General features: G+C 47.4%; 1 protein-coding gene across 3 annotated transcripts in view; it reads left to right on the top strand.

Annotated features, from left to right (window-relative positions):
* The window catches only part of PLEKHG1 (pleckstrin homology and RhoGEF domain containing G1), a 187,517-nt gene that overhangs the window by 156,397 nt on the left and 4,247 nt on the right, over positions 1–26,873 (top strand). For all 3 annotated transcript variants that reach the window (XM_036413907.2, XM_036413906.2, XM_036413905.2), the window contains 11 exons: positions 1,044–1,090; positions 4,964–5,114; positions 7,831–7,962; positions 9,902–10,084; positions 10,160–10,255; positions 10,447–10,533; positions 14,516–14,549; positions 16,170–16,247; positions 17,977–18,015; positions 19,764–19,786; positions 21,283–22,915. In XM_036413907.2, coding sequence (XP_036269800.1) covers positions 1,044–1,090; positions 4,964–5,114; positions 7,831–7,962; positions 9,902–10,084; positions 10,160–10,255; positions 10,447–10,533; positions 14,516–14,549; positions 16,170–16,247; positions 17,977–18,015; positions 19,764–19,786; positions 21,283–22,915 — 2,503 coding nt within the window. The remainder of the gene's footprint in view (positions 1–1,043; positions 1,091–4,963; positions 5,115–7,830; positions 7,963–9,901; positions 10,085–10,159; positions 10,256–10,446; positions 10,534–14,515; positions 14,550–16,169; positions 16,248–17,976; positions 18,016–19,763; positions 19,787–21,282; positions 22,916–26,873) is intronic.

Here is a 26,873-nt window from a genome sequence, read left to right as displayed (position 1 = left end):
ATTCACCTTTGACCTCGCGCTTGTGGTCTGAGTAGGTTACAGGAATCCCTGCTGACAACCGGGAAGCCAGCGGGCACGTCTCAGCTGCTGCTCCTTAGAGCAGAATCAGAGGCCTTTCTGCAGAGGGACGGAGATGAAGGTCCCTCCTGGGCAGGCCAGGCTGCCTCCCAGCTGAGCATTCTCTAGAAGCACCCAGAGCAGCCTTCCCTCCATTTCCTGCTTTTCCCTCCACCCCCATTTCCATGCCTTATCTGAGCTGTGACCTGCGCTGACCCCCGGCTATGTTGAGTAAGGAGACAAAGTTTGTCTTAAGAGATCCAAGGCCTCTTAGCCTCCTCCTCTCCCTGGATGCCTGGCCTTCCTCCCGTCCCTGCCTCTCTCCCTCCAGTTCACCATATATCCCATGCGCCCATGCTGCAGTAACTCACAGCCCGGAGGAGGACAGACAGGTACACGGAACATGTCACTGTCCCTTGGTAAAAGCCATGAGAAAAGTAAGCATTGGGTTTTGTGGAAGCCCAGAGCAGAAGCAGTTGGCTCAGCCCAAAAGCTTAAGGAAGGCACCTTGGAGGAAATAGAGCCTTAGTTCAATGTCAAAGGATGCGCTGTGGCTCTCGGGCGAAAAAGGAGGGGAAGATGGTGGGCAGAGATAACGGCAGACAAACAGCTGCTTTCTCATGCCCCGAACATGCTTCTGACGTGACATTTAAGTCATCTACTCCTGCCTCTCCCACGCTGCAAATCCACCGAAGGACTAGGAGCCCTGGGGCAGAAGCCCGTTTTCCCCCTCTTCCTTTCTACCTTCACGTTTCCCTAGCACGGCAGATGCTTGATGAGTGTTTATGGAACTCGAGTGCATGTGGATTCTCGATATGACACAAAGTGGATCAAAAGGCAAAGACGTTTGCCACAGGGCTCAGGAGGCGGGCTTGTGTTGTCAGAGAAACAGCTCTAAAGGCATGAGTGCTGTTTGTTTTTATTGTTTTAAGTGAATGGGGATGCCTCTGCTTCTTTGCCCATGAAAGTCTCTTGTTGCCTTGCAGAGTGAAGAGTTCCACATTTACACCCAGTATTGCACCAACTACCCGAGGTAGGCTTTTTTTTTTTTTTTGGGGGGGGGGGGGGAGTGCTTCATCACTTTCAGATTGTCTCCAGTCAGTCAGGCCAGGGGGTGTCGGGGTCGGGCGTTAGTGGCTGGCACTGTGCCGGATACTTTGAGGAAGCTGGAAAACCCTCTAAACCCAGATGATGGGTGCCCACACACTGGTCCATTCGGGCTTGGGCTCCCAGGAGAGCTGCTGTAGGGAAAATCATGAAAGACCCTCCAGGAGACCAGAAAGGCTGCTAGGTGTCCTTCTGTGGAAAACCAAATAAACCATGTTTTTTGCTCGATGTCTTGTCTAGTAACCCTTTTGTATGTGTGCCAGGTTCCTAAAATTCTCCCAAAGACTACCACTGAGTGTGTGTAATCTGGCTGTTTTTTTGCTATGTCAGTTCTGTGAACTATGTACGTTTTATGGAGTTCCGAGAAAGGAAAGTCATCAGTTTAGGAGAGAAGAGAGGACTCATGGCCTCACCTGATCACTACCTCTGTGTTGCTTACTCTGGAAGCACCACATGGGCCGATTAGGGAGCACCCCTTAGACCATATGTTGACCATTTCAGTAAGGCCTAAGACCATGGGTCACACTGACTGAATTTCTTTTTTGTGCCAAAGACACTTATTGAGCACTGACTGGTTCCTAATCACTGTGTACACTGCTACAAATAGAAATGTTGCTGAACTGAACCTTCACAGCAGCCCAGAGATATCCAGGGATTAACACAAAGCAGAGCAGCCATCACCGTGTTGGGCCACAATAGGTCCTCCCTCAGGCTGTGCCCCATCCCACTGCACGGGTGAAGCAATTGGGCTCTGATGGGTCTGTTGATTTTACAAGAGTCACATAGTTCGTGAGTGGCCCCAAGAGGATTCTCTAGCCTCACGGAGCATGCCACTACATCTTTGTAAAATTGTATGGACCCGCACCCCCAACCCGTGCCTTTTGATGGCCCATTTCCCCACAAGCTCCTTGAGTGGTTATGCCAGGGGCCATACAGGAAGATGGGAGCCAGGAGGTCTTACACGCTCTGTGGCTAGGCGTAGTAGAGACTTGTCCCTGAGAGTCATGTGGGTGGAGGCCCCACCTAGAAGAGCAGCCCTGATGTCAAGCCCTGATGCTGCTATAGCAGGAAGAACAAATGGGGCCCCAGCTCGGGTGGCCCCGGAAAGCCAGAGTGGATTAAAAGGCATGAAGCCAAGGCTTCCTTCCTGAAGGCAGGCCACTTCCTAGTGGGGGATGGTAGTCTCTTCCTCTAGCCATTGGTCAGGATATCGGGCTGTGGTGATTTATTTGGTGAGTGGCCAACCATACTGTTCCCAGGTTTCCCTAGAAACAAAGCAAACAATTAGCTCCCGATTGGTACCTTTATCACTCATGCATATCTGTAGACCCACCCACAGTTCACACAGTTTCACTTAAGCAATGTTCTCTCCTAGAGTTTCCACATGGATGCTGAGGGTATCGGGAAACTGTAGGATGCCCTAACTATATTTATGGTGCTTAGGGTGAACACTAGCAGTGTCCCACACCCCATTCAGAGAAATCGCAGGATCAACTTCTCAAAACTTCCTCCTGAGGGAAAGGAAAAGCCACCCAAACTGTAGCACCAGCAGAGCTCTGGACCCAGTGATGGTGCTCGGGGGAACGAACTTTTGAATTTGTAATTTGGGGAGTTTATGTATTAAGATTTTTTTTTTTTATTTAGGAATAAGAAAGGGGAGTACAAAGTAAAGGATTCTTTCTTCGGGGTCCTGGGAAAGGCAGAATCATTGGTGCCGGAAGGTTTTTAAGAGCCTGGCACTCATGGAGCTGGGTCATGAGCTTGGTGCACGTTGATAAGAAATAGAAGCTATAGCCCTCGCCTTCAAACAGTTTCTAGTCTTTTGAGGGTCAGAACCCAACTGAATGCAGTAGTGAAAGAGCGAGTTAGAAAAGATCGAATTAATGAGCACAAATGAATATAATGCGAACTCAGTGACGTGCAACAGAAACAAAATACACTGATATGAAGAAGTAGTACCACCTAGTGAGCTGAGTTAGGGAGATTTGGGGAAAGTGATTTCTTATTTTGAAGAAAACAATGTGTTAGAGATGCCTAAAAGACATTCTCAGGGGGGAAAAAAATTATAGCCATTCTCAGTGAACATCCAGTTCTTGCCCAATTCTGTGTTTTCATCTTCAGAGAAGTTTTCCTCTCATCCCCTTGTCTCCTCTCGTCCCCTTGTCTCCAGTTTGCTCCTAAGGCCCAAGCTCCCCTTTCCTGCCTTAAGCCAAGAGTGCCAGGTGTTTCGGCCCATCTGACAACTTTCCTTCCCCTCAGATCCAAGGCTGGCGATATTAAATGTCACCAGCACATCTTGACAGATGTCCACCTTCTGCATACCAGTCACACCCCAGTGATTTACCTGGGAAGAGACACGGCTGCCCTCTCCCCCAGGGCTGCTGGACACAGTTGGGTGATTGTCCTCAGATGTCCCCCTGTCCCCTGGAGCGCAGGCTGCTCAGGAGTTCCTTGCCCTGGGTCGAGAGCTCCAGCCCTCAGATGGCCAGTGACCACTGAGCAGCTGATTCCCACTCTCGGGAGCCTGATAGAAGTCCCACGATTACATGATGAAAAGAGTTTTTGAAATCTCAATTTAGGGGGGAAACAAACACATCCAAATAGATATTTGTCAGAGCAGATGGCTCCAAAGGGATCCTAATAGCTTCAGGAGGACCTGCATTTCCAAGGAGTTCTGTTTTGTTGTTTGGCTCTGTCTGATTTTCTAAATTAACTCTGAAAACAGATTACTGACTTAGGGAGAAATTACTTCCACCTGCTTCCTTCTAAGTTATGAGACCATAATATTTTAATTTATGTGTGTGCGACGACACAAGCCCACTAGCTTTATTTCTGAGATTTGAGCATTGTTTCCACCACTCCCCTGAGATACTTGGGAACCATCCATACATATATATATATATATTTTTTTTAATTGATTTCAGAGAGGAAGGGAGAAGGAGAGAGAAACAGAAACATCAATGATGAGAGAGAATCATTGAGGGAATTGTTGATCAGCTGCCTCCTGCCACAACCCCTACAAGAGATGGAGCCTGTGAGTTGGGCGTGTGCCCTGACTGGAAATCGAACCATGGCCTCCTGGTTCATAGGCTGTTGCTCAGCCATGAACCACAAAGGCCGGGCTGGGAGCCCTCCTCCACTTTGGGGGAGCTGGGATGGAGAAGGCATTCTGACCCTCTTTTCTAATACACGCCGTGAGGCGCACTCCTTATGGAGCAAGGGTAGCCAGCTGTCTCAGAAGCTGTCTTTAGAATGAGCAGAGCCACTTGGAGGGCAGAGAGAGGTCTGTTCAAAGACTCTCAAAGGGAAGTTGCCCTGCGGGACCAGGTCTCCGAAGCCTTGCACTTAATGCCATGCAGTCTGTGCCTCATACAAAGACGACCATGACAGTGTCCACCACCAGCTGGATCTGCTGCGGGAGGGGCTCCTTTTTCTCAGTACAGAGTTCACCTCCTTGCACTCTAACCTGCGGGAATGGAATACAGATGTGTGGTTTGAGCAGATAGGGTTCAACTGGTGGCTAACAGCCACTGTGAGTCCCCTTTGCTAAGCCGTGTGTCCACATAGGGCCAAAGCTCTGGAAGGCAGGGGCTTGCTGCTTGGAAGCATGTGTCTATGGGTGGCCTCGCTGTTGGGTATCTTTCTCTAACCCACCCCCCTTCCCCCAGCGGGACAGCTTTGTCTCACTTACGCAGAGGCCTTCTTGTGTAGCTATGGCTCTGTTGCTTCCCTGCCTGTAAAACTCGAAGGCCCATGTCACACATTACAATTTAGACTCAAACCTTTCTTCTCCGTGCAGATCCGTGGCCGTGCTGACGGAGTGCATGAGGAACAAGACCCTGGCCAAGTTCTTCAGGGAACGTCAGGAAACTCTGAAACACTCGCTGCCTCTGGGGTCCTATCTCCTGAAACCAGTTCAGCGGATTCTCAAGTATCACCTCCTTCTGCATGTAAGTTTCAGCCTGCGCTCGAGTTCGTTCCAGAGGGTGGGGGTTTCGTGCGTGTGTGTTAGATTTAGGGGGGAAATATCAGAAAAGGCCTGGGGCACATGGAAACGTTCTCCACACTCATACTTTACAGCTGACTAATCTGCTTTGAGGAATTAGGGATATTTATGTCCGAGGCCTGCTGCCTCATTGGCAGAAGCTGTAGATTCATTTCAGTTCTGCTCTGCCAGCGCTCAGGAGCACCTCACGCTGGCAGTGATGGTTCCGGCAGGTTTCTTGGGTTTCATGTTACTTCCTTGAGCCCAGCTTCAGTAGGCAGTGGGGAGGGAGAGCAATTGGTCTCAGATCAGCTTTTGTATAAGCAAGGAGCAAGGGCTGAAAGTGGAGGAGACAGGTGAGCAGTGTGATGGACGATCTTGGACGTGGACTTAGCATCACTTCAGGGTATCTTTTCTCTGTATCACTTCCCGTTATTTGGACAGAATTCAGGGAAGTTTTAGAAACAAAAGAAGATGGAGCATTCATGTTCTCATTTCTTACCCAAGGATGTTGATAAAAATGGACAAAAGTTGTGTTTAAGTCACTTTTGTGCTGTCGGTAGACTTGGATTACCAGTGCAATAGGAGACAGACAGGGTGCACAGCGGTTAGGGGCTGGCTCGGGGGCAGGACTGCCTGGGTTCCCATCCTATAACTTGCCCATGTGCACTGTGGCTCACAGGCAATCAGTTAAAACAAATTATTATTGTTATATCCTTTTTGTCCTACATTAAAATTTTTTCTTAGATTTTAATTCAGAGTTCTTCTCCATATGAACATGTCTGCAATTTGCATGTATCCCTTTTTAAGTGATTCCAGGTTTCTAGCTTGGATCATCATTCCAGGCTTGCTCAATTCACACATCTAACATTTAAAGAACCCTTATGTTCCTTCTTTGCCAGGACTTTCTCAGTTTAGTCTGTTTGCCTGGGTGGCTCATCTTTGAAGAATATCGTGGCCTGTGAAGCCACATCAGGGAAAGTACTTTAATTGTTAAATTGATGCTAATAACTTCTTAGATTAGTGGGATTTCAACATGTGAATTTGGGGAGAGATACAGACATTCCGTCTATAACATCTGGTAATGAATAAAAACCGAAAGAACAGTGGTTAGATTATTTGAAATCTAACTTCTGGTTGCCTTTGAAGTATTGGGGAGTGTTCTTTCTGTGTCATTCGCATCACTTCAAAGTTGTGTAGCCATCCTTGGAGATCCCACAAGAACACGCACTGAACTCGAAAGACAGTTGTTGATGAACAGATTGCCTCTCGGACTAAAAGGAGAAATTAGTTATTGTGTTTTTTTAACTTCACTGTTGAGGTTGAGCTTACCTGGGAGTTGTTAGTTTGGAGAGACTGTTTTAAAGGACCTTTCTGAGTGTGGAAGGAAATGTAAATTCCTTTCCGGTTTCTAAGTAGATGGAAAACGTGAATACTCAGAAAAAGTAAAGATTTATGAAATCTGACTATAAAATAATCTTTACAAATTATACCAGAAGATTCAACCTCCATCTGTTAGCTTAATGAATATGCATGAGGAATATCATGGAAAAGATCTAATGGACTGTACTGTCTTCCTGTGTTTTACATATTTCTATCGGGTTACTGGTATTTTTGTTTTAGGAAGGTACAGCTTAATTTAAGGAGCATTTATTGGCCACTTAGCTCCCTGGTAGGCCCTGTGGAGAAAATAAAGGACAAAAGGAGCTATGCAGTCACCTGGCCTCACACTCTTAGGAATTCTAGGGGCATGTGTCTTATGTGCTGGAAGAAATTAGCGCAGAGCCGAAACTGGTTTGGCTTAATGGATAGAGCGTAGGCTTGGGGACTGAAAGGTCCGGTCAAGGGCATGTACCTTGGTTGTGGGCATATCCCCACTAGGGGGTGTGCAAGAGGCAGCTGATCAATGACTCTCTCTCTCATCAATGTTTCTAACTCTCTATCTCTCTCTCTTCCTCTCTGTACAAAATCAATAAAAATATATTTTAAAAAAGAAAGAAATTAGCGCAGAGATTGTGTCCCTTTCCCATCACCCTGGCCTTGTTGACCCAGTGCTAAGCCCAGTGCTGACCGTCAGAGCGAGTATGTGAACCAAGAGGTCCTCCTCAGCACTCTGAGGGATTGTCTTGGGTGAACTTCCTTTGGGCTTTAAAGTCTCAACTACATGAAGATGCACTTGCTATAGAAGCAGTGTGTTGTTGTTGTTTTTTAAAGATAATGCCCACTGTATTTTTGAATCTGTTATGTACTAAATCCTGTGTGAGACCTTTTACTTTCTCTCAGAGAAAAGTAATAAGTGTGTTTTCCATCTTGTAAGAGTGAAAACCGTATCACATTGGCCACCAGGAAGCTCTGAAATTTCCAACTATAATGTCAACTCTCATATCTACTGTGATCACTAAAATCTCTGAGATTTGATGGCCTATATAGATGTTTTGTTTTACCTTGTTTGTCATGACATTTTAATCGACTTCTGTTTTCCTAGCTCCATTTTCTTTTCTGTCTTCCCATTTTGTTGTAGGTATTTCTGGTAAGTTATCTCAAAATCTTAAAGCATGAGTCACATGTAAATAAATAAGGCAAATAAAATATGAGGAACTAATCATAGGGGTACCATTTATATCACTGACAAAGTGGGAAAGTTTGAAAAACAACTGATTTGAGGTTTGTTTGTTTTAAAGGAAATAGAGAATCACCTCGATAAGGACACAGAAGGCTACGATGTGGTGCTGGACGCAATAGACACGATGCAGCGAGTGGCCTGGCACATCAACGACATGAAGCGGAAGCATGAGCACGCCGTCCGGTTACAGGTGAGCCCTCGAGGTGGAGGTGCTATGGGTGTGCTGGCTTCTCATCATTCTCTAAATCACATACTAAGGCTGCTCAAGGATGGCCTGTCATTCATGGTCTTCTTCAGAGTTCTTCCTGGAGAAAGATCGGGACACCGATAAGGCTGATCACTGAATTTAAGAGGAAGTCCCATGGTAACTTTTAGATTAATAGTCTGCTTATAACCCCTTCCATGATCTAAGGGAACAATTTGAGTCTCCTGAGGCCTTATCTTCTGTCCATCACAAAGAAATATTCTAGTTGAAAGCACCTTTCTCTGAGCCATTAAAGGAGTTTGCAACTTCTATTCCTGTCACTCGTTCATGCAAAGTCCTGTGTTGGTATTGGGACAGGGGACTCAGAGCAGGGAGAGCAAAGTCTGGAGCCAGGTCCTTTGCAATTTCATCTGGGATGAGACTCACAGCTTTACCTTAGGTTCCTCATTTGTATAAATGAGACAGACAAGCGTGTGCTAAGGTATTACACCAAAATGTTGAGCCCTACACCCCTGAAAACTTTTTTTTTTAAATATTTTATTGTTTTTTTACAGAGAGGAAGGGAGAGGGATAGAGAGTTAGAAACATCGATGAGAGAGAAACATAGATCAGCTGCCTCCTGCACACACTCTCCTGGGGATGTGCCCGCAACCAAAGTACATGCCCTTGACCAGAATCAAACCTGGGACCCTTGAGTCTGCAGGCTGATGCACTATCCACTGAGCCAAACCTGTTAGAGCCCCTGAAAACTTTCAATAGTGGTCACATCCTGGGTACCTCAAAAGATGTCCTATTTTTACAAAGAAGGTTGTGTGGGCCCAGAGGGAGTCTCAGGCCTTGGGGTATCCCTGGAGTGAGGCTTAAAAGCCCAGAGTGGCTCCATGTTCTCAGCTACCTGTGCCTGACTCAGGAAAATAAAATATATTATTTGGCCCATAGGTCTGAACAAAATTCTAGGCAGCTAGAGTGTGGTGTGTGCAACTGACCATCAAAAATCAAAGGAAGCGAGAGCCGAAGCCTCCAGCCTGTCTGGTTTTGGGGGCAGTAAGAAAGGCTTCATGTTCCATCATTCAGGTGTTCTGTGGGCGTGATGTCAGGCGCATTTATTGCATTTCCAAAAATGGCTAAATGACTATTCCTTCAGACCTTGTGAATCTGTTGGGCATTCCGAAGACACTGCTACTCAGTCTCTGGCTCAGTCCTACCTCCGTTCCTCTCCATTACCATTATCCTCCCAAGGATGTCCCGGGTGTCTGCTTAATTAGATGCTGTTTGTAGACATTTCCATCTTTCAGAGCAATCAAATCAGCTTCCTTAAGAAAGATTGATGTGGATGTACAATACATCCCAAGTAAACGTCAAAGTCATGTTATCAGTTTGTATTCAGCAAGTTCCACTCAAAACAAAGAGACAGAGAAATGTTCATTTTCTTGCCCCAAGTAAATGGGATGAATACCAGGAAGTTTCTGAGAAGTTGAATCTTGTATGATTTTCCAGGGACTTTAGTTTTGTTTTCTGATATGTGGTATGATCTTCTGTTTCTGGGAGAGGGTTTCCAGTCAGTAGCTCAGAAGGGTTTTGTCCAGGGGATAGGAGGTGAGAACATCAGGGAGGGATGCCTATCTGAGTAGTTCTCATACCAATGGCCTCTTTACATAGCTTTGGAAAGACATGCCTGCTGCCGCCAGCCATAGGAGAGGGGTTATCTAGGAAAGGAAATAAGCGATTGGCAAGCCATCAACTAACAACTTGCTTCATTTCTGCTAACCCTTAAATGACACCACCCATACGTGTAGACTCATGTCCTGGATCATTGCACACTGTTAGATGCCATTCTGAAGGCTCCAGAAACGGGCCACCGTGCCCTTGCTGCCTCACCTGCCCACCTCCTCTTTAATTACGTGGGACCTTGACCTTCTTTCAGGAGATACAGAGTTTGCTCACCAACTGGAAGGGGCCAGACCTGACTAGCTACGGGGAGCTGGTGCTCGAAGGAACCTTCCGCATCCAGCGGGCCAAGAACGAAAGGACCCTCTTCCTCTTTGACAAGCTGCTTCTCATCACGAAGAAGAGAGACGACACGTTCACGTACAAAGCTCACATCCCGGTAGGTCTACGTGTGGGTCACGGGCCAGGCCCATTCTCTTCCACGCATGCTCACCTGTCTCACTCTCCCGCGCAGTGTGGCAACCTCATGCTCGTGGAAGTGATCCCCAAGGAGCCGCTCAGCTTCAGCGTCTTCCACTACAAGAACCCCAAGCTGCAGCACACCGTGCAGGTAATGGCAGCGCCCTCCCTCCCTGCCAGGCCCTCTCTGTGCCCCCAGGGCACCCTGTGTGCCAGGCAGCCTTTCCCGGCCCTTCTGGCCACCTGGAGTGCTTTGCATCTTGTCGGAGGGTGGGAGGAGGGGCTGAGTTCGGTGTGTGGTGGCGGTGAGAGTTGTTTGACTGTCCCAATCTTTTTCCCTAGGCCAAGTCACAGCAGGACAAACGCCTGTGGGTTCTGCACCTGAAGAGACTGATCCTGGAGAATCACGCGGCCAAGATCCCGGCAAAGGTAAGCAACAAGGCTGACAAACAGTAAGACGTGAAGACGTTCAGGTCCTGGGGGGACAGCCCAGCCCCAGGGGTGAACTTCAACTGCAAAGTAAAGAAGAGTGAGAGCAGGGATCCGCCAGGGACCAGCTAAGCTAGCCATTTATGCTGACCGGACTCGCATGCAGGACACTGGGGAGAGTTTTTGTTTTGTTTCTTAAAATGTTGTTGTTTTCCTCATGGATGTGAAAGAAGAAAAATATGGAAGAGACTATAAGTGAATTTCTAGAGAACGAGTAAAAAGTAAAGAGAGCGATGAGAATTAATCCAAGTGTACAGAGCACCTACAATAAAGCTGGCTCCGGTTCTGTGGAAAGGCGAGGGAAACCAGGCTCAGACTCGGCCATGAAGAGGTCTGCAGATGAGGGAGCTAGCCCTGAATTATGGAACTGTTGCTAAGCGTGGCGAATTAATGAAGGTATAAGCAAGTGTTGTGGGAGGGTGAAGTGGTCAATTACAGTTGAGTGGGGAAGGAAAATGCCCTTCCGTATGTGGATGAGTGAGGAATAGCTTTATTAAGTGAGGTGAATGGAAGAGGAAAACCAAGCCGAGGGAACAGCATACACAAAACCGAGATGCCTAGATGGAGGGACTGTCCCAAGAAGAGGGAGTTGGAGTGAGGCTGGAGAAATGGAAGACAGACAGCTGGGCGATGAAGGGCTTTGACCCCACACACAAGGAGTATGGAGAAGGGTATGGCATGGCATGGTTTGCCCCATGTCCTGAGAGTGTAGCTTGGGGAACAGTGTGGCAATGAGTGGGAGGAGTGAGACTAGAGACAAGCCCCACAACAGTGTAGAAAACAGATAAGGGGCACTACCAGGGAGCCACAGCATAGGAGGGAGTGCACAACCCCCTTGTGGAGGCAGAGAGAATAGGATTCTGCCCACTGAGTGTGGGGAGAGGGGTTAATAGAAGTCCAGGGTGAGGAAGGAGTCGGCCAGGAGGACGGTGTTGTGAGCTCCAGGACAGACTGCGAACAGGAGGAACGGGTTGGATGGGAGCGAGAGGGCTGAGCGCTGGTACACGTGCAGGGGCAGGTCAGCTGCAGGTGACAATTCGGGTCTTGGAAGCTGCCAATCGGCAGGCTCCCTCCACCCAGACAGTAACTGAAGCCTTGAGAGCGGATAGGAGGGCCCATCCTAGGAGGAGCCCATCAACATGTGGAAAAGAAGAAGAACCCTTAGGAATCCCAACATCTAGGGATCTGCAGTGGGTGGGGATGTAGAGAGCATCCAAAGGAAGGGTGGCGATGAAGTGGTGAGAAACCTGGAGGAAAAGGTGAGGTAACAAAGGAAGGAGAGAATCTCAAAGAGCAGGAGCTGAGGAACAGCCTCAGGTGCACTGAGGTCCAAACAGATTCCAACAGGAAAGTAGAGGTCAGATTTGCTCACTAAGAGACAGGCGAGGCTGGAGTGGGAGGGAGAGAAAGGGGAGGAAAAGGAACAGACGAAGTGGGCTTTTCTTTTTTAAAACAGAGTTCAGAAAAGACAAAAGCAGGTAGTTTGAGGGAAGGTGAGATCAAAGCAAGACACTGTTTATAGGTGAAGAAGGCCCTGGACATAAGTAAAAGGGGGAAGAAGACAGGGAAACAGGAGATGGGGAGAGTAAGAGGAGGGATGGCTCTCGAAATGTGACCTGGGGGGTGGCAGGGTGGGATCAAAAGCACAGGGGGTGAGGGGTCAGTTTTGGAAACAGTCAGAAGCATCTTCCCGAGCTGAGCGAGAAGGAAGATGAAAACAATAGAGAAGCTTTGAGGTGGATTTGAGGGGAGATCGAGGGTCTGATTTCACTGACGGTGGTGGTACTGTCACTTGCTGTGTGAGTGAAGAAGATGGGTTGGTGGCGAAGTGATGAAAGTGGGACGGTTCAGAGCCCTTGCCCAACACAGCAACCTGGGGAAGGCACCCACAAGGCGCCAGAAGCTGGCCACCATGAGTCAGTGTGATGAGCCAATTTCAGATGACTCGGTAACTGGTGCTGAGGTGCCAAGGTGCACGTGGGTGCCCCGAGGGTGGGGGTTGGCGACAGGGAAGGTGAACAGGGCAAGAAGGCGGGACGCTCCTCAGCGCCTATGCAGTGATCAGACAGGATTTGCAGGCTGAGCAGACAGGGAGATTCAATGAGAAAATAGATCTGGGGTGAAGGAGCGCTGGTCTTGCAAGTGAGAGAACGGGTTCAGCAGGATGGCAGGTGGGGAGACGAAATGTTGGAGACAGATGTGTAGTTGAAGAAGGGCCCTTTGGAGGTCTGCCTTGGAGGGAGGGTGGGTCTGGGTGGGCCGTAGGTTCTGGGGGCTGCTCCGATTACCGATTATGTGTTGCTGTTCTGGAGTGGAGGAAACTTATCAGGGATCACGTGGTGAGGAGTCAGGGTGAGGATTACCCACATGGATGGTGAGATGGTCCATGCTGGGGTGGGGAGGAGTGAAGTGGGGCAGAAAATGGGATGATGATCACACGGTAGAACTGGGGCGGGGTGGGGAGGTGGGGAGATAAGTAGAAATGAGATTTCTCAGGGAGGAAAGGGCCTGTTTTGCTCTTTGTGTATTCTGAGAAGCATCAGCAGCCCTGCTCAGGGGCTGTCAGCAGTGATTCTGCGCCAGGAAATGAGTGTGCGAAGGTGTGTGCTCTGAGGCATGAGGCTCCATCCAGCAGGCGTTGCGAGAGGTCAGGCAGCTCCTGCGGACAGGTGGCTGCATTCTCCCCGTGGGTAGTCACCTGGTTGCTGGCCAGTGCCTTGCAATGAATGTCCTCTGAGCAATGGCAGTGGCTTTGATATGCCCTACCTATTGTCTGCCTACCCACAGGAAATTCAAACCTGCCTAAGGATTCCCAGGGGTAATTACAGGCCATTACAAAACACATACCTGTCCTCTCCCACGCTAGCTAGGCGTGTATATTCCGGGCAGTTTTCCCTTTATGTGTGAAAATGGTCACAATAGAATTGTATTTTTTTGTTCAACTTCCTGATCCTCTTAGAATCTCATTCGGTTTCAGCTACACCTTCCTGAGCATGCAGTGTGCTAAGTACTTACTACTCTTTATTTCACCCCACACACAAAGAAAAACTCCACCTGTCCGCAGGAGCCCAGAGTCAGACCCAGGGCTGTGGCCCCAAAGAGCAAGGCTTCACCCAAGCACTGTTCTCCAGGAATGGACACGGAAACACATTTAGTTAATGTACTTTACGATAGTGTTATAATAATTTTCTATTTTATTTAAGCAGATACTTAATTTGAACATTTCACTTCTTTCCTTGACTATTTCTTAATCTTTTCTTAAGCTATCAAAATATATTTGTTCCTGCCGAAACCGGTTTGGCTCAGTGGTTAGAGTGTCAGCCTGAGGACTGAAGGGTTGAGGTTCGATTCCGGTCAAGGGCATGTACCTTGGTTGTGGGCACATCCCTAGGAGGGGTTGTGCAAGAGGCAGCTGATGTATGTTTCTTTCTCATTAATGTTTCTAGCTTTCTATCCTCTCTTCCTCTCTGTAAAAACTCAATAAAATATATATTTAAAATATATATATGTATATATATAAACATCAGAAAATGTACACCAATCTGATAATATCAACACAGCTGCTGGAAATTCATTAGTTCCTGCTAACCTCCTTCCAATCCTTTAGTTCAGTGATGGTCCCTGGCTGCCTCCTAGTGGACAATGTGGGAATAACACTTTTTGAAATTAAATGTTGTTGGGGTGGGAGGGGCTGTGGTTTAGCTGGTGCCAGTTGTGGGGCATTTACTCCCCACATGGGAGCACTCATCTGTTTGAGTCCCTCAAACTATGTGTTAATGCCTAAGAGAAACAATGAGTTTCTTTAAAACGCTTTTGAAAAACCACTTTTTCGGGTGGGATAAGACCCATGTTAGGATTGGTAGTTTGAAGTAGAAACCAAAAGAATGTGATTGCAATTATAGCTACATTTTCTTTCTTTCAGGCAAAGCAAGCAATACTAGAAATGGATGCCATTCGTAAGTTTCATTTTCTTAACACAATCTGAGATTTCATTTTTTACTTGTACCGATCACATTTCCTATTTTGAAGTTTATAAAAATGTCAGTTGTTAAGTAGCAGCTCTCTGCTGTTTTAACTAATAGTCAGTCAGGAGGCAGTACCATCTCTTCCTGACACATTGATTTGTTTCTACATTCATTTCTCCCACTTTATCTGTGAGTCACCTGACGGCTGACCAGTAGGTAGGTCTCTGTGTCCACGAACAATATAGGATTCCCAGAGTCAACTCTTACCCCCACCACCAACAATCAAGGTCTCACAATCCATTTCCCATCTCACCCCATTGACAGAAAATCTGTGTTGATTATCTGAAAACATCGAGATAACTAGATAGTTACTGGTTTTCCTGATAACAGCACACATTTCAAAATTACAACTGCCCCACATATATGATTGCATTTCTAGGCTTATACAAGCAGAAATGTATAAGGAAAATAACCTTATTTGCCCTACTTGGACTTGGCTGAGTGTGAACAGAGTAAGCCAGTCCATTGGACCAAATGACCTCATATATCTATATCTATATCTCTATCTATCTATATATATCTATATATATAGATAGATAGAGATATAGATATAGATATAGATATAGATATAGATATAGATAGATATAGATATATGAGGTCATATATATATGTGTGTGTGTGTGTGTGTGTGTGTATCTTCACCTCTGACATGGGAGAAGTGCATGTGGTCTTCACAGCCCTTAGAACTCTCTCGAATGTCAGGTGCTGCTGAAGAGCATTAACCCCAATCTGAAGGCCGTGTTTACAGAGCCATCCTTAAATTGTTACCCTCTAGTGTCAGCATGACGATGATCACTGAATGTGCTGCAGTGATTTAGGGTTAGACCAGGTTTCCTGGATCCAAAGTTTGGGTACCCCTTAGATGGGGTAGAAAAACAAACTATGAAATTAAATGATACGGTAATCCCTTTTCTGAGAAGAGAATCTAAAGTACTCAACAGATGTTGAAAAGAGCAAAGTCTAGAAAAGTATTAAGAGTCAATGAACTGCCCTAACTGGTTTGGCTCAGTAAATAGAGCGTCAGCCTGCTGACTGAAAGGTCCCAGGTTCAATTCCAGTCAAGGGCATGTACCTTGGTTGCAAGTACAGCCCCAGTAGGGGGTGTGCAGGAGGCAGCTGATCGATGTTTCTAACTCTCTATCCCTCTCCCTTCCTCTCTGTGAAAAATCAATAAAATATATTAAAAAGAAGGGAAAAAAGAATAAATGAACTGCTCAGTCAGCATGGCTCAGTGATTGAGCGTTGACCTATGAACCAGGAGGTCATGTTTTGATTCCCGGTCAGAGTACATGACTGGGTTGTGGGCTCCATCCCAGTGTGGGGACTGCAGGGAACAGCCAATCAATGACTTTCTCATCATTGATGTTTCTATCTCTCCCTTACTTTCTGAAATCAATATTTATATTGAGATACATATTCAACACCAGGTATGGAAGAAGGGACTCTGTCTGAGGGAAGAGAATAAATGCTGAGCTATCCAAAGCAGGTGGCTCGCGTATTCTGAGCAGTCACCAGGCGCCTGGTTCTCACAGTCCTGCCTTCTCTTTCCAGATTACCCTGGCTTCTGCTACAGCCCCGAGGGACAGGCGAAAACCTGCTCCACTCCCTACCGGCTGAGAAGAAAATCTGGTAATTGAGATGTTTCATCCAAAGTTGATAAGCGAGGGGACTAGCAATGAAAGTCCCTTCCGGTGGGACAGAGAGGCATATCCGTCCTGGTCTCGGAGCTCACGGCCAGTTTGAGTGCAGTTGAGGCCTCATTGCCATGGGGCTCTCAAACTTCTGTTCTAAAACTCTTTCCTACTTAAGTCTCTGTTTTCACACATATTAACCAAGTAGCTTTGCTTTGCACAGCCTCTTGCTATAGCAGACAGGTACTAAACCCTATCTATGGTTGTCAGCAAAAAAAATGTAGCCTGTAAATGACACGTATCTGAGATTGTTCAAACTTAAAACTCTTAACACATAGTTGCTGAATCAGACTCCAGGTAGTGTCACCTTTGGGAGCCCTCAGATGTTTGTTTGTTTGTTTCATTTGAATCACTATTTATTGAGTGCCTACCTAATCTGTGCTCAGGACCAAAATGCCAGGATAAATAATACACATGATTCCTGCTGGCAAGAAGTTCAGAGTCTAGTGGGAAGATCCAAAAAGGCGACTAAACACCAGGAGAGGGAAGGGTCACTTCTAGGAAGGAGAGAGGGGGCTTAGAGAGCAGAGGGCCAGGACCCCGATGGAATCTAGGGGCCGAGGAGGCAGGTGGGAGGCAATAGACATGCAGATGCCCCAAGACTGAGACAGAATATCTTAGAGGGGACATTGGTGGTCAGATGTAGGATGGAGCTGGGGGTGGAGGTGAGGGGGGGGGGGTGGAGATAGTGATGGAGGTAAGGTGGAGATAGGGGTGGAAATGGAGATGGAGGTGGAGATAGGGGTGGAGGTGAGGGTGGAGGTGGTGGTGGAAGTGGAGATAGGGGTGGGGGTAAGAGTAGAGATGGAGGTGGAGATAGGGGTGAGGGTGAGGGAGGAGGTGTAGGTGGAGGTAGGCAAGGTGAAATGGAGGGAGATGTGGCTGGAGGTCAGAGAGGGGCTTGATCCTGAAAGGCAAGTAGGCCCCTTGAGGGGTTGGAACTCAATGCTGCAAGCTATGGAGAGATATCAAGCAATGAGATCTTTGCCTGTGAGAACCGAATTCGAGCTCAATGTGGAAAATGAAGTAGAAGGGAGACCATAAAGCAAGATGTCCCTCTTTTTGGGTGAGAGATGCTTAAGGCTGGATTAAGACATCAGTGACTAGGGTAGAGCACAGTGGGATTCCCACAAAATGATGGATGAAAACAGGAGAAATTAGAATGACATCCTGGTCAATAAGTTGGGTGGGGAATGTCAGTGATAGCCAAGATAAACACAGAGCAAGGGGCAGGTATGGGGAGACCAGTGCACTGAGGTTGAGACGTGGTTTTGCTGGGTCTGTGGGAACGGTGGAGGAAGGCCAGACTGGCAGCTGGCATGTGAGGTCTGAGGCTCGGACAGGGTCCGAGATAAGAACGTTAAAACTGAACATTATCAGCTTATAGGTGGTAGTTAATGCTGAGGAAATTGCTGTGCCAGCTGGTAAAGCAGGTATTCTGTTATGTGACTCCTGCTTACACAGCTTAATGTTCACCTTAGTTTTGATGGGGTGAGTGTCTTGCTGCTAAGTATCTCTAAACAACAGGGATTTTGGCAAATTTGATTTAAAAAATTTCTAGAGCAAATTTAATTTGCTCAGAAACTAATAATTTACTTTTAAAGGAAAAAGAACGAAACTCTTGATTTGGTTTTGGAAGTGATGCCTTATTTTTTTCTTTCTCCCAGAACCTTCCTCGAGATCACATAAAGTTTTGAAGACCAGTGGTAAGTCCTGAAACATCTTCCTTTGGTATTCTTGTTGATAGCCACTAAGTCAAACCACGCACACACAAAAAGCACCAGGTGAGAAAAAAAAAAAAGCACCAGGTGAATTACAGATTGATGGGGTTATTTAACTTCTGTAAGTAATAGTGCCCCATTATAAAATGTAAAGCCAAATGACATCAAAAGTTTGCAATTTAGATAACAGGCATAAAAAGATTAATATCCCTATTACTAAAAGGAATCTTATGTATCAAAAAGAAGGGACAAAGGATCCTTTTTGAAAAGGCAGACAATATCATTGGGCAGTTTCACAGAAGAAACACAAACTGGCAATAAAATGTTTAAATGGTCACCCATGTTAGTAACCGGAAAAGTCATACATTTGCATTGTGCTAAGCGAAATAAGGCAGTCAGAGAAGGATAAATGTCACATGATCTCACTCATTTGTGTAATATAATAAATTGATGAACAAAAGTAAAAGCAAAGACATAAAGCACCCAGCAGACTGTCCAAACTGTGAGGGAAGGTGTGGGGTGAGGGAGTAAGAGATCAACCAAAGGACTTGTATGCATGCATCTGAGCATAACCAATGGACACAGACACCAGGGGCTGAGGGAAAGTGTTCGGGGCTGGGAGTGGCCATGGGGCACAAAGGAGACTCCTGTAATACTTTAACCAATGAATAATTTAAATTTTAAAAAATAAAAAATAAATGGGAAAAATATCCTCCAGTGAGAATTAATAATAACCAAAAAGAATAATTTGAAGTTGAAAAAAAAAATCATACATTTAAGTGAGATAGATAAAGTGGGAAAAGCCGTGCGTATGACCTAAAGATAGAGAAAAACAAGCACTGAAACAATTGGTGTGCAAGCTTTTTAGAGAAAAGTTTGGTAAAGTCCATTGACATGTGCATTACGGAGAGCATTCTGCAGCCGTCAGAAAGAAGGTCATACGTGTCCATGGAATGACAAGAGTGCCCACCTATGTTTAGCAGAAAGTACAGTGTTGCATATTGTACCTTTATTTAAAAAGCAAAAACAATGCTTTGTGGTGGGATGGGAGCAGCGGGCAGGGACTGGAAAGATGAACATCACATTGTGAAGTGTAGTTACCTCTGCGGGCTGGGGTTTGTGGAGAGGGTTCGATCACCCTTTACTTTATATGCTTCCGTGATTAGGCCGCTTGTACAGACGAGAGGTGCATAATCAAGGTCTCCGTCAGAGGGTCTGTGTGAGGATCCATAAGCCCATCCCCAGAACTACAGGTGCACAGCGCCCCGGTGACCTGCTGAGAGATGCTCTCTAGCTTTCCGTGGTAACCAGTGAGCTGTTTTAAAGTTAACGGAAGCATAGTCCTGTGTTTAAGTGGTTTCCAGGGCTTAAGCCATGTGGATTTTTTTTCAGGTAACACATATTGGAAGGGTGGGGAGGACTTTTGAATGTATTAACGTGAATTCGTCCATGGCTCTCAGAGATTAAGGAAGATACGTACCACTCACACGTGTGTAGCTGTTTTATCTATAGTCCAGGGCATAGCGCCAAGGTAACTGGGAGTTGTTTTTTGGAAATTAGATCTAAAGGGCCCAGAAGCTTCTTGGTCTTGAATTATGAACAGTAAGTTTGAAAGTCTTATAAAATAGGAGTGCTTACCTATACACTTTGAATCCACAAACTTAAAACACACACACACACACTTTATTTATTTATTTATTTATTTATTTGTTTCTTTGTTTTTGTTTTTTCAGAAACAGCACAAGACATTCAAAAGGTAAGTGCCCCGCGTTTCTTGTGTTGAAGTGTGTACTTCCGGCACTTTCTATAGGTGCTCCGAGTGTGAGCAATTATCTCACATTTCCAAACGGGCCTGAGTGAGGACGTGTCCTTATAACAATCTCCCTCTGAGAACTAGGGCATTTTTTTTATTTTTTTACTTAATTTTGTAATAGAAAAATAATATTCAGGATGACGTTTTGTTCTTGTTTTTCTTACTTTTCTCTTCCCTTTCCTCCCTGATACACAGACAAGCAGACATATTGACAGGTAGCTATTCCAAGGCCCTGTGTATCCCAGTCTCATGGACAAGTGGTGAAAGATTCTTGCTAGATAGTTTGACATTTCCAATAGATCACTCCAGTGTTTGGATCAGAGGACATGTCCCTGGTACTAATTAGTCTGAACCGATCTTCACCCTCTCCAATGAACTCTTTGAGGCTGGTGTTTATACCCGTAGCGGGCCTCGGAGGGCAGTCCTCTCCCAGTCTGCACATCGAGCTCCAGCAAGAAAGCTCCAAGTTATAAAGGGCCCCATTGTGTGCTCTGGTTAGACATCGTTAATGTCACCTGGAGTTTACTTCCTTTCAGGCATCGAGATATTACTTAATTAAATGTACTTTGAAAGAACGTAAAAATCTCATTAGCTCAACAGTGGATTGATGAAATGACATTCCTGCAACCAGGTCTTGGCCTACAACCGTAAACCAAGCCAGGACTGGTCAGGTTCAGGGCAGAATTCATCAAGTCATTGAATTCTTATGAGCCTAGACTTTCTTCCTGAGAAACTGGTGCAATCATAGCTAATTCACGGAGTACCTGTGAACAGTAAGCTGGGAGGATGTCTGCAAAGGGCCTAGTTCAGTGGTCGGCAAACTCATTAGTCAACAGAGCCAAATATCAACAGTAACACGATTGAAATTTCTTTTGAGAGCCAAATTTTTTAAACTTAAAGTTCTTCTAAAGCCACTTCTTCAAATTAGACTCGCCCAGGCCATGGTATTTTGTGGAAGAGCCGCACTCAAGGGGCCAAAGAGCCGCAGTTTGCTTACTACGGGCCTCGTTTATTTTTAAGTTAACACCAGTTACATGCCTTTCTGCCCCTGGTGCAAAAATCTGAAGTACTTTTCTTTTTTCTTTTTTTTTAAATATACATTTTTATTGACTTCAGAGAGGGAGAGAGTGATAGAAACATCAATGATGAATTATTGATCAGCTGCACACCCCCAAGGGGGATTGAGCCCACACCCCGGGCATGTGCTTTTGACCAGAACCTGGGACCCTTTAGTCCGCAGGCCGATTCTCTATTCACTGAGTCAAACGGGCTAAGGCTAAAGTGCTTTTCAATTCAGTGGAAGTCTTCAGTGTCCACTGATCATTTTCTTTGTGAATGTTACTGTCTAGCAGTGGGCTAGGCAGTGTGTAAACACAGGGGAGTGGTGCAAGGTGTGCATCCCTGGCGCTGCGATGCCATCAGTGTCTCTCCCCCCCCAGGTGTCCAGGGGAGAAGACTCTCCCCAGCGGAGGTCGGCGGGGCCGTCACCCGCGCAGAGGAACAGCCAGCCCAGCGGCTCGGCCATCCTCAGCGCCCTCCGCGGGGGCGCGGCCGTCAGGAACATCTGGACGGACCATCAGATCCGGCAAGCCCTGTTCCCCAGCCGCCGGTCCCAGGAGCACGAGGAGGACGACGACGACTACCAGATGTTCATGCCGTCCTTTTCCTCCTCCGACCTGAACGCCAGCCGGCTGTGCGAAGACGGCACCTCCAGCCGCCCCTGCAGTTGGCACCTGGGACACCTCGAGCCCACAGAGCCCGCCGGCTCTGGCCACAGGGTGGTGAGGCGGGCCAGCAGTGCTGGCGAGAGCAACGTGTGCCCTCCGGAAATAAGGATCCGGGACAGCGACGGCTCTCAGTACAGTCCGCAAAGGGAACTGCAGGAGGACCCCAAGACAGACGGGCAGGACGGAAGGACACCCTTCGGGTCATCCATCGAGCTGACCCTGGACGACATAGACCACGTCTATGATAACATAAGCTACGAGGACCTAAAGCTCCTGGTTGCCCAGCGGGAAGAAGCTGAATCGGCCACCCCCAAATCAGCCAGGGACTCTGTGCGACCCAAGAGCACCCCGGAGCTGGCCTTCTCCAAGAGCCACGAGAAGAACCCTCTGCACGCCAGGAGAGGGGCGCCTCGGCCAGGGCGGGAGGCGTCCGACCAGAGCATCCATGAACTGGAGGCGGTGGAAGAGAACATCTACGACACCATCCGCCTCCCAGACCCGCCCGCGCTGGACCTGAGCTGCAGCAGCCTCCCGCGGCCCAAGAGGAACACCTTCCTGGGCCTAGAGGCCGACTTCGCGTGCTGCGACAGCCTGCGGCCCTTTGTGTCCCAGGACAGCCTGCAGCTCGGCGAGGACGAGGCGCCCTACCCCCCGGGCCCCTCGGACAACCACTACTTGAGCTTGCTCTACGACTCCTTCGGCTGCAGCCTGTCCCTGGCGGAGAAGTCTCTGTCCGACAAGCTGTCGGAAGAAGTGGACGAGATCTGGAACGACCTGGAGAATTACATCAAGAAAAACGAGGTCAAGGCCCGAGACCGGCTCCTTGCGGCGTTCCCTGTCGGCAAAGAGGACGTGGTGCCCGACCGGCTGCACTCGGAGAGCGCCCCCGAGCTGAGCCAGGACGCGGCCCGGGCCCTGTCCACCCTCTCGCTGCCCGAGAGCCGCACCCTCCTCACACTGCAGGACAGGCCGGGCAGGGCCAGCCGGGCCAGCTGCCCGCTGGGAGGGGACCTCCTGGCTCAAGAAGGCTCCTTTCTCAGCCTCAACCGGCTCTCTCTGGCCAGCGAGGGGCCCCGCCTGGAAAATCCCTACGACCTGGCCAACAGCAGCCTGTTCCAGGCGGACCTGGACAGCCTGGATCCTGGGGTGGATGCCACGGATAAGACCAAAAGCCGGGTATTTATGATGGCGAGGCAGTACAGCCAGAAGATCAAGAAGGCCAATCAGCTTTTGAAAGTGAAAAGCCTGGAGGTGGAGCAGCCCCCGGCCAGCCAGCCGCCTAAAGCCGGGCACAAGGACCTGGCTGCCATCCTAGAAGACAAGAAGCAAGGAGGGCCCGCCATCGGTAAGTTCCTTCCCTGCTTCCTTCCTCCTTGGCAGGGAGACGGGAGAGCAGCTGTCAGGTTCCGAATGTCCGTAAGACCGTGAGAGCATTGCCATGCAGACGTACATCCCACTAAGGTGGGCTATCCAAAGCCAATGTTCTTCCCCCCTTCCTAAGTTCTGGCTGGGCTAGTAACCAGATTGGCATGAAACCAAATAACAGGGGAAATGTCCAAAATGTAGTGGAGATGTTCACACAGGGGTGGCCCTAAGAATGTGAGGCTCAGGGACACATTGGGCGGTTGAGGCTTCTGTGTCATTCTGGAGATGAGAAAGGGAGGTGTGGTTGGGAATTTCAAAGGACAGGAAGGCTATCTCCTGGAGAAAAGCAGTGTTTGGTAAATAAAGGTTGGAGGGACCATCCTTAGTAACAGGACACAGAGGACTCTAAGCACGGGGGCCTTGCTAAGTTTCCCCCGTCTGTCACTGGTTTTTATTCAACGACAGAATGACGGCTCCCTTGCTGACGCAGGGCCTCGACCTAAATTTCTTTTAGGAAATGAGGGGGAAGTTCAAAGGTTTTTTTTCTGAGTGTTTCTTTTCTTAAAAATAACCAACCAACTCAATAGAATCAACATCTCAAAAGGCCTATGTTTGGGGTGGCCAGCTCTGCTCCCCTCCACCCAAAACAATGCAGAGCCTTTCCCACGTCGCCCACTCATGCGAGCTGGAGCGTGATTGGGTCTCACGCATGTCACATTTGTGCACGTAACGTTGTCACGACAGATCTGCTGCTGTGAGGAGTTTTCTCTAACACGTCTGAAGCGTGGGATACGGTGACTGGTTTAGCCTGTGGCACCGGGAGCTTTTCCCCGTACACCAGGGTGTCCGGCGGAGTAGCTCACGCGAGCTTTTAAGGTTTGGAAGCGTCAGGAGTAGGATTGCTCTTTGCTCCAGAATCCCAACAAAACCGCCTACTTGTCCTGACAGACAAAAAGAAATCCTTTCTGCATTTTTAAGCTGTTCACTCTATGACTCAGTTTTCTTATCACGTATTTCGGTTACTAGTTGATTTTTTTTTATTTAATAACTGCTATTTTTAAAAATGCACTGAAGACTGTTTCATTTAGTATTCTAACGCATGCTTCCAAAAAGCTTAATTCCTTTAGTCAAGCTTCCTGTGTGGGGCAGAACTAAACCAGGATCTCAGGGATGGTATTGGTACCTTTAGGACTGAAGGAACAAGATGTCTGAGGCTTGACTTCTTTCTCTGTTACAAAGAAGTGCATGCCTCCTGGCCAGAGAGGACAAAAGTGAATGCAGGCCGTGGTGGTGGGGTGGAGATGGGAATAAAGCGCACAAATGTCATAGAAAGACATCCCCCAGCCCAGGGCAGTGGGCACTGGCTCTCGTCTGAGGACCCTTTCACCTCCAGATCTAGAGAAATTTGTGGGGTGAGGCTCAAGAATTAGCTTTTTAAAAAAATATGTTTTTATTAGTTTCCAAGGAAGGGAGAGGGAGAGGGAGAGGGAGAGAGAAATATCAATGTGAGAGCAGAACATCATTTGGCTGCCTTCTGCATGCCCCCTAGTGGGGATTGAGCCCACAACACAGTAATGTGCCTTGAATGGACCCACTGAACTTCCTGGGGCAAGAGACAAAGCTCAAACCAACTGAGCCACACCAGCGGGGCAGGAAATAGCATTTTAAATCAGTGTGGCCTTCCAATTATATCTTATGAATCCCTGCCCTGGATTTTCTGACAAAGGACCCCTCCTCAGTGTCAAAGGAGAGGAGATGTTCTCCAATTAAAAGTAAATGCCAGATGGCTCAACATCAGGGACGTTCAGAAACTTAGCTTAATGACAGCAAGACTCCTCTGCCAGGATTATGCCACTCACTCTCCTCCTGGGATTGGTTACATCATCTCCATGGAAACCAGAGGATAGGAAGGGGATGTCCAAGTCCTAAATGGATCTACAAGTTACATGACAAGAATCTATAGGGATTTATTTTTTAAGTTTGAGAGTTGTCTAAAGCACTACTCTTTCTCTAAAGCTAATCATACAGTAAAATTTCTTAACAGATAGGGAAGTTAAGCCCTGAAATTGTTCCCTGAAGAATTTTACAGACTCTCTTTGAGATACTTTCTTTTTAAATAAAGGTTAAAATGTGAGAGAAACTAGATCCCATATTTTTTTCTCTTTGCAATAATATGGTTGAATTAATCCATGTCCCCTTGGCAATGCTAGATTGCTACTCTGGTCGGTTGTTATTCATAGAAAATGTGCCTGAGTTCCAGCCGTAGATGGGCTATCTGGGGGCATAGAGAGCACTGGGAACAGTATGGAATTGGCAGTGCAGCCACCGACTGAATCTGGGCCAGCGATCCTCAGAATGAGAGAAAATATACTACTAAAGTTTCTGGTGATGATGGCTTATGCCAGCAGACTGTCGTTTAAGAAGTGGTACCCCCTCTCTCCTCTCCCCCCCGCCCCTCCCCCCAGCCAGGTTGTGTTGAACATAGACCATCCATTACAAGGCAAAACTCTAACTTTGCTGGAAGCCCATCCTTCAGTACTGAAGCTAGGGCTCAGAGCTACCTTGAATCACCTTCTTTGTTCCCCTTCTTTTAAGGATGCGTAGACTTCCCTTGGTGGTTTTCTTTTGCTTCTCACCTTTGGTTTGCTCTCCTTTTGGTTTTGCCTCCTGGTGTGTGTTGGGACCCCACAGGATCTTTTCTCAGCGTATGTCTGGGTCCTCTCTTGACACGGTGGGCTACGATCACGTTCCCCCCAACAAAGAGGAGACGCTCTCTCCCAGGCATCCTCTGAGAGTGGAGTCGTCCCCAGGGCCTCTCGGACCGGAGCATCTTCCATCTGGGTGGATCCAGACCACTCCTGTGCCCACTAGGCTTTCGATCGGTTGACGTGATGACTCCTTTTCTCTCTCTCGTTTATCTGGGCACAGGACGTTGTCATCGAATGGACCGATTCTCCAGACTTCTCCGTGTGGGCCTTGCCACTTTGCCAGGAGCTTGCTCTCGGTGTTGTCCGGAAGGAGGAGCACCCTATTCACCTGCCGACACTCTCGAGCACCTTTATTGAACTCTCTAGCCGGGGTCTACAGGCCCCGGGTCACATTTCCGCCTAGAAATCACACAACCAGGTCTAGTTGCTCCCACCTTTTAGAGCCTGATGTAGCTTGCTGGCTGTCTGTTTTGGTCAGGCGTCCCTCCTGATAGTCCTTGAGACCAATGAGGCCTCGGGGTTCTCTTTCTTTGTGTGTGATGTTTTACATGGGAGGAAACTCCATACAGGCATGAGGAATTTCCCTCCTGTGCAAAGAAAGGAAGGCAAAATGACATATTAAGCTGTGGTCTACATCTCAAGCAACGTCGGAAACACTGATTTTAATCCTCTATCTTGAAAACAGTATATTTCATGCTTCTCTCAGGAAGCATCCCTTCAAATATTTATCTGGTACCATTATAACTCCACCTTTTAAACTTTTACAAAAGAGAAATAAACCAGAGACTGCCTTGCGGTTGTCACATCATGATGATGTGCATGTCCTATAAAGACTGCTGATGCCAGAACTAAGGATGCAGGGGACTTAGGTCCAGCTGCCTAATACTCAGCTTTGTAGGCTGCAGTGTGATCTGGTCTGGCTATTTCCCACACATCTGGCTGAGGGAATCTAATGAGAGCCATGGCTCTGGAAGCTTGTCTTGTTCACATTGGTATCAAGCAAATTATAGACTCACTTATAAGGTCAACCTGAGACCCCCCCTCCCTCCCCCAAAGAAAAAAAAACTTAAAGCATAGACACAGTATATTGTTTACTTGTGAGATAAATTTATACTAGTAAATGACAAACTTCTTTATTATCCAAAGATAAACTGTGTGCATTAGGAATTGCCTATAGGGGTATGTTAATCAAAGGTTTCTTCCTGTTTCCCCTTTTCCTACTATGTCTGG

Source organism: Pipistrellus kuhlii, unplaced genomic scaffold (assembly GCF_014108245.1).
Source record: "Pipistrellus kuhlii isolate mPipKuh1 unplaced genomic scaffold, mPipKuh1.p scaffold_m20_p_5, whole genome shotgun sequence".
Taxonomy (NCBI): domain Eukaryota; kingdom Metazoa; phylum Chordata; class Mammalia; order Chiroptera; family Vespertilionidae; genus Pipistrellus; species Pipistrellus kuhlii.
The sequence above is the reverse complement of the archived record's forward strand: the minus strand, read 5'-3'. Positions and strand labels throughout refer to the sequence as shown.